At 51.0% G+C, this 5,326-nt stretch overlaps 1 protein-coding gene across 2 annotated transcripts; it reads right to left on the bottom strand.

Annotated features, from left to right (window-relative positions):
- Positions 1-997: 997 nt before the first annotated feature.
- Positions 998-4,664, bottom strand: PPIA (peptidylprolyl isomerase A). 2 transcript variants are annotated; one of them, XM_046669386.1, is made up of 5 exons: positions 4,515-4,664; positions 2,340-2,370; positions 2,163-2,251; positions 1,849-2,021; positions 998-1,335 (listed from the first exon to the last, which is right to left on the bottom strand). In XM_046669386.1, the coding sequence occupies exons 1-5, from the start codon at positions 4,581-4,583 to the stop codon at positions 1,203-1,205; spliced, it is 495 nt and encodes a 164-aa protein (XP_046525342.1). In that variant the 5' UTR covers positions 4,584-4,664; the 3' UTR covers positions 998-1,202. The 2 variants fall into 2 exon arrangements, with proteins under 2 accessions (XP_046525342.1, XP_046525343.1); XM_046669387.1 differs by lacking the exon at positions 4,515-4,664 and adding an exon at positions 2,818-2,838.
- Positions 4,665-5,326: the final 662 nt, after the last annotated feature.

Raw genomic sequence — 5,326 nt, 5'->3', positions numbered from 1 at the left:
CTACAAACCATTAAGCGGTCTAGCGGACCTCACACCACTACGACAGATGAAGTGGTTTTTAGGTCAATTAGCAGCCCCAGAAACAGCAAGGTGGCTGAGAAGTATTCTCAGCTTGCACCTGTTACAAGATTGTCCTAACAGGTTTCCTTCCGCCTATGCAGCTAATTTCTCACTGCACACACACACACTTGATCTTAAGGGAAAACAAGTTCATGGAGTGCAGAAAGGCCTCACTCAGCTCCATCTTACGGCTCGGCCTGGTCAGGTTTAGACTATGGAGGAACTGCAAGACCTCAGAAGACCTTGGAGGGGTCTCTACAACCCATACTGGGAAGAGGCTCCCTACTCTAGAGGAAGTTAACTGGCCGCTACAGCTGTAGTGGGGTCACACACAGCCAAACCCCTTCTGCAGCCAAGACATCACCAGGAAGCTGGCCTGCACTGCCCTTCTCTATCAGTCAACATTGCCAAGAATTTCCCACGTTAATTAAGCTCTATTATAAACCTTTTACCCTTCATCTACGTTCTCAACCTGAAATAGCTCCAAATATTTCAGGAACATGGTCCAAAGATCCTTCTCCTGAGTCTAAAGCCCGATGCTTCAAAGGAACACCACCATACAATATGGTGGAATTAAGCCTCGTTAAAATGAGCCATCATTTTCCATGTTACAACTCTGGTTATAACACTGAATACCTCTAAATGTGACCAGTGGGAATTTCCCACTGTCACCCTTAAAGCAGCAGTGGTCCAACCTACTCACAATCCCGTTAAGTTTTAACTTGTTTTTTCCCTGCCCCTTCCTACAACTTCAGTATTCCACTCACAGCTTACCTTGGGGAGACTCCCAGCGTCATTTAATTCTTGGATCAGGGAAACAAAAAACAAACTACTCTGTGGAATTAAGCAAACATAGCAAGTGTTGTCTTAGAGGTAACTTACTGCTGCTTAAAATGAAACCTACATCAATACCCTAACCCAAACAAGGACAGACAACTGTTGTTTAGTTTTTATTTCATAATCATAAACTTAACTCTGCAATCCAGCTAGACTTGGAGGGAGATAAGGAAAATATGGAACCCAAAGAACTGCAGCGAGAGCACCAAGATTATAGGATATTTCAAGCAGATCGGGGTGAAGGGGTGCTCTCCTGAGCTACAGAAGGAATGGTCTGGTGGTTAAGATAAGACAAGTCAAATTTATTAGATTTGTCCACAGTCAGCAATGGTGATCTTCTTGCTGGTCTTGCCATTCCTGGACCCAAAGCGCTCCATGGCTTCCACGATATTCATGCCCTCTTTCACCTTGCCAAAGACCACATGCTTGCCATCCAACCTGGAAACAGAAGAACCATCACAACCACCAGTGACCAGAGATAAATAAGCAGCCTGCACTGTCCCCGAAGACAACATTGCTCCACAAATCAATGTAACATACCCAAGAGATCACCAGAAGGGTGGCTTATCCAGCTTCACTACCAGTTAATGTTGACTAGGCTAAATAGTGGAAACATTATCTTATCCGTTTATCTAAAAGAAATGGCAACACCCTGGATTAACAACGAGCCAATCATCAAAAACGTGGCTTAAGATTCTCCAATTGCTGTTAATCTTAAGTTTACAATGGACCCCTAAAAAAGGGCCAACAAATCACACACTAATTCAAGTACCACACTTAACTACCCAGCTAAATGCTGTTTTGCTTTTATAGTATCTTGCTTTCTACAGCACACTATTAAAACCTGTAGTTATTCATGCCATTCTATAACCTCAAAGATGGAAACAGCAGGGAAACGTTGAAGCAAGTAATTAGTGTTCCTTGGCTGCCTTTGCTGCGCTCTGCCCTTACCACTCAGTCTTGGCAGTGCAGATGAAGAACTGGGAACCATTTGTGTTGGGTCCAGCATTCGCCATGGACAAGATGCCAGGACCGGTGTGCTTCAGGATGAAATTCTCATCATCAAATTTCTCCCCATAGATGGACTTGCCGCCAGTGCCATTATGGCGTGTGAAGTCACCACCCTGTGAACATGAGAGGAACCTATCACTTTTGGCAACATAATCGGAAAACATGCCAAGTCTGCAAGGTTCAAACTTCATCAATCCCAATCTTTTGGCTCAACCCCAAACTGAACCCCAAAGCAGAATCAGTAAACTTCATACCTGACACATAAATCCTGGAATAATTCTATGAAAGCAGGAACCTTTATAACCAAATCCTTTCTCCCCAGTGCTCAGAGCACGAAAGTTTTCTGTTAAAAAAATTATATATGTATTTATACACACACAGCAAGTAAAACCAGAATACCTCTTACACTTGAAAAGTAAAAGAAAACTAACCTGCTGTCTTTGGAACTTTGTCTGCAAACAGCTGTAAAAGAAAATGACAGTTGATTAACATCTGCTTACATATTTTGTTGCTTAGTACCCGTGTCTTTAGGGGCTTCTGAATCATAACATCGTTTTCTCACTAGAATAGAATGCTTCTTCAGTAATCACTTTGGATCCCAAATAAGAACTGCTCCTGACAACCTTAAGGCCCTGTGGGGTTGGGTTAAGCAACCTGAAACCTAACGACATGCCAAAAATCCAGAACCGGTAATGACTTAAATAGTGTGAGGCTTCTAAAAAGTGACTTAGAAGTTTCAGGTATTATCACACCTACTTCTAAACAGATATATGGCTTCTCAAATGTTCATCACCTCCCCCAACTTCAGCTGGAACCTAAGGACAAGATTTTCAGGAACAGCAAGTACTTCTACACCATCGGGGAGTCAATAGCTGTTATTTTAGTCACTGGTAATGAAAATGCTACTACCTCCATTCTGTTAACATAGCTTTATGGATTAGATGAGCAGTCACTTCTTGGTTTCCAGGTCCCTTACCTAGTAATGGGGTAAAAAATAAAGATTGGTTTCTAGCGCAGCTGCTTTAACCTCTCCTGCACGTATAAAACATTTTGGCTTGAAAAACAGCTTAAACACTGTTAAAAACATTTACAAGCCTTTTCACTTAAACAGCTTTTTAAGAAGCATTTTATGAACTATTCCAGAGATCTGTGACTAAATCACCTACTAAATACGTGCACATTCTCCTTAGGAAAACCTTGTTATTTAGCTTTTTAAGCATGTGCACCTAAAATATATGGTCTCTTTGTATTAACTTTTCTCAGAGCTCTGTCCTCCTTAATTTATTACAACTTCCCTTTTAGACTCTTACTGAAGTCAAAGCCCTTACTGGCAGTCCCACCAGCGTTCTCACCAAGGGCTCCCCCGCGGCTCCTATCTCATTTCCATTAAGCCCTCTGGCTAACCCGAGACTGACAAGCTACAAAGCTTTAGGCTGAGGCCAAGTTTCCACGTGGACCCCAGTCAGTTAACTGTCTACGGGTAAAACCAGGGTGTAGATCCCATAGAATGTAATATTTCTCCGAGTTTTTAGGGTCAGGCCAAGTTTCCACGTGGGCCCTTGTCAATTACCACCTCTGACTACAGATAAAAACTAGGTGCAGAGTGACTAGGACTTAACGTTTCTCTAACAAGCCTTTAAACGCCTACTACGTACCAGACGCTGAAGACTGAACAAGCAAAATGGCAGGAACCCCCACGCCCCGGCCTCATCCCCCACATGCGGGCAAACCTATTCTCGGAATCCTAAAACCCCATCACTGCAGGATCTTTGAGAAGCCGCCCAAGAAAATAAAACCGCTCAGCGTTACATACACGCCGAGCCCTGCCATGTCGGGCGAACCAGAACGGAACCGCAGTCATCGTTTTCAGGGCACACACTGCTGTGACTGCAAGCCGATCGGCAAGCACGCCCCGCATCTCGGAACTAGTTAGGAAAGCACCCACCCCGGGAGGAAGAGGTTTGCGGCGCCGCCAGTCGCGACTCGCCCTTCTGTGCGGGGACGCCCGGGAGAGGCCGGGCGCCTCCCCCGGCGTCGTCACCGCGGCGGAAGACAGAGGGAAGGCCGCCTGCACGTTTCCGCTCGCGCGGGGAGGGGCGCCGGGAGCCGAGTCCTAAGACCCCACCACCTCAGACCAGCCGAAGCCCTCGAGCGAAGCCACAGTCGGCCCGCGCCCTCCTCACAGCCCGGACGGGCACGCTGCCTCCGGGAGCCGGGGTAGGCTGTGCCAACACCGCCCGCGAGCGCCGCGTCGGGGCCGGAGGCGAGGCTCCCGCGCCCTCGAGGGCAACCCTGGGAGGGCCGCTGCCGGGGCCGACACCCCGCTTCCATGTGGGGCGCTGCAGACCCCCAAAAGCTCGCGAGCAGGCGCTGCGGCCAACCGCCTGCAGTCCGAGCACGTGCGCGGCCGGAAGGGCGCGGCCGCCCCTCCCCCGCCCGCCCCGCCTTTGTCTGCCCGCCGCCCCCGGCCTCCCAAAATGGCCCCTCGTCAGGAAATGGCGCCGCGCCGCCCGCTTTCCTCAGGCGGGGCGCCCGACCCGGGCCCCTCGGCCGGCCCCGCCACCCGCCGCCCGCTCGAACCCGCCCGCGCCGCCGCCCGACCCGACCTCGAAGCAGACGCGGCCCAAGGGCTCGCCGTCGACGGCTATGTCGAAGAACACGGTAGGGTTAACCATGGCTAAGCGGCACGGGCAGCTCTTGGGCGGCGGCGTCTGCAAAGCGGCACGAGTCGCGCCGCCCGCCTCCTTTATAGCCGGTCCGGGCCCCGCCCACAGCCGGTCGCGAGCCTCAGCCATGGCCAATCGCGACCGCGGACCTCTCGGAGTGATGGTGCTGCTGGCCCATGAGCGGAGACGGCGCCAGAAGGGCGGGACGGGAGGCACGCGTGCGCGCTGGCGGACGCAGGAGGTTCCCGCCCGGGGGCTCCGTCGCGGTGCTGCGGCGTGGGATCGGGAGCAGGCGCGGTGGCGAGGACGGGGACGAGGACAGGTCCCGGGCATGGGGACGACCCGGGTGAACTGAGTGGACCAGTGGGAGCCCCAGGGGGGCGCAGAGGGCGCGTCCACCCGGCCCCACGGGCAGGGCGTCTCCCCATTAAGCAGAGGGGGCAACTGAGGCGAACGCAGGCCTCAAGGTCGCGCCGCCCGCCAAGGTCGCTCGGGGTCCCCGCCCCGCGACGCTCGGGGAGACCAGGTGGCCTTAGGCATTACCATTTTCTCAAACTGCAGATGAGGCGCAGCCGCCCCCGTCTGAGAGGTTATGAAATCTTTACAAAATGCCCTACTTTCCGAAAATATCTTGCACACACTCCTTGAATTTCCTCCAGGAGAAAGGTATTAAGACAAGAGCCAGGCGCAAGCTCTTACCTGTGAAGACACACTTTGCACGTTTTTGCCCTCTTTTAAAAATCTTTTAAAAA

Source organism: Equus quagga, chromosome 8 (genome assembly GCF_021613505.1).
Source record: "Equus quagga isolate Etosha38 chromosome 8, UCLA_HA_Equagga_1.0, whole genome shotgun sequence".
Lineage (NCBI taxonomy): Eukaryota > Metazoa > Chordata > Mammalia > Perissodactyla > Equidae > Equus > Equus quagga.
The sequence above is the reverse complement of the archived record's forward strand: the minus strand, read 5'-3'. Positions and strand labels throughout refer to the sequence as shown.

Coding starts and splice junctions, on each gene's coding strand:
- PPIA (XM_046669386.1), bottom strand. CDS start 4,583: ATGGTTAACCCTACCGTGTTCTTCGACATAGCCGTCGACGGCGAGCCC. Junction 2,371..4,514: donor TGGGCCGCGTCTGCTTCGAG/GTCGGGTCGGGC, acceptor TTTCTTTTACAG/CTGTTTGCAGACAAAGTTCC. Junction 2,022..2,162: donor TTCCAGGATTTATGTGTCAG/GTATGAAGTTTA, acceptor TCATGTTCACAG/GGTGGTGACTTCACACGCCA.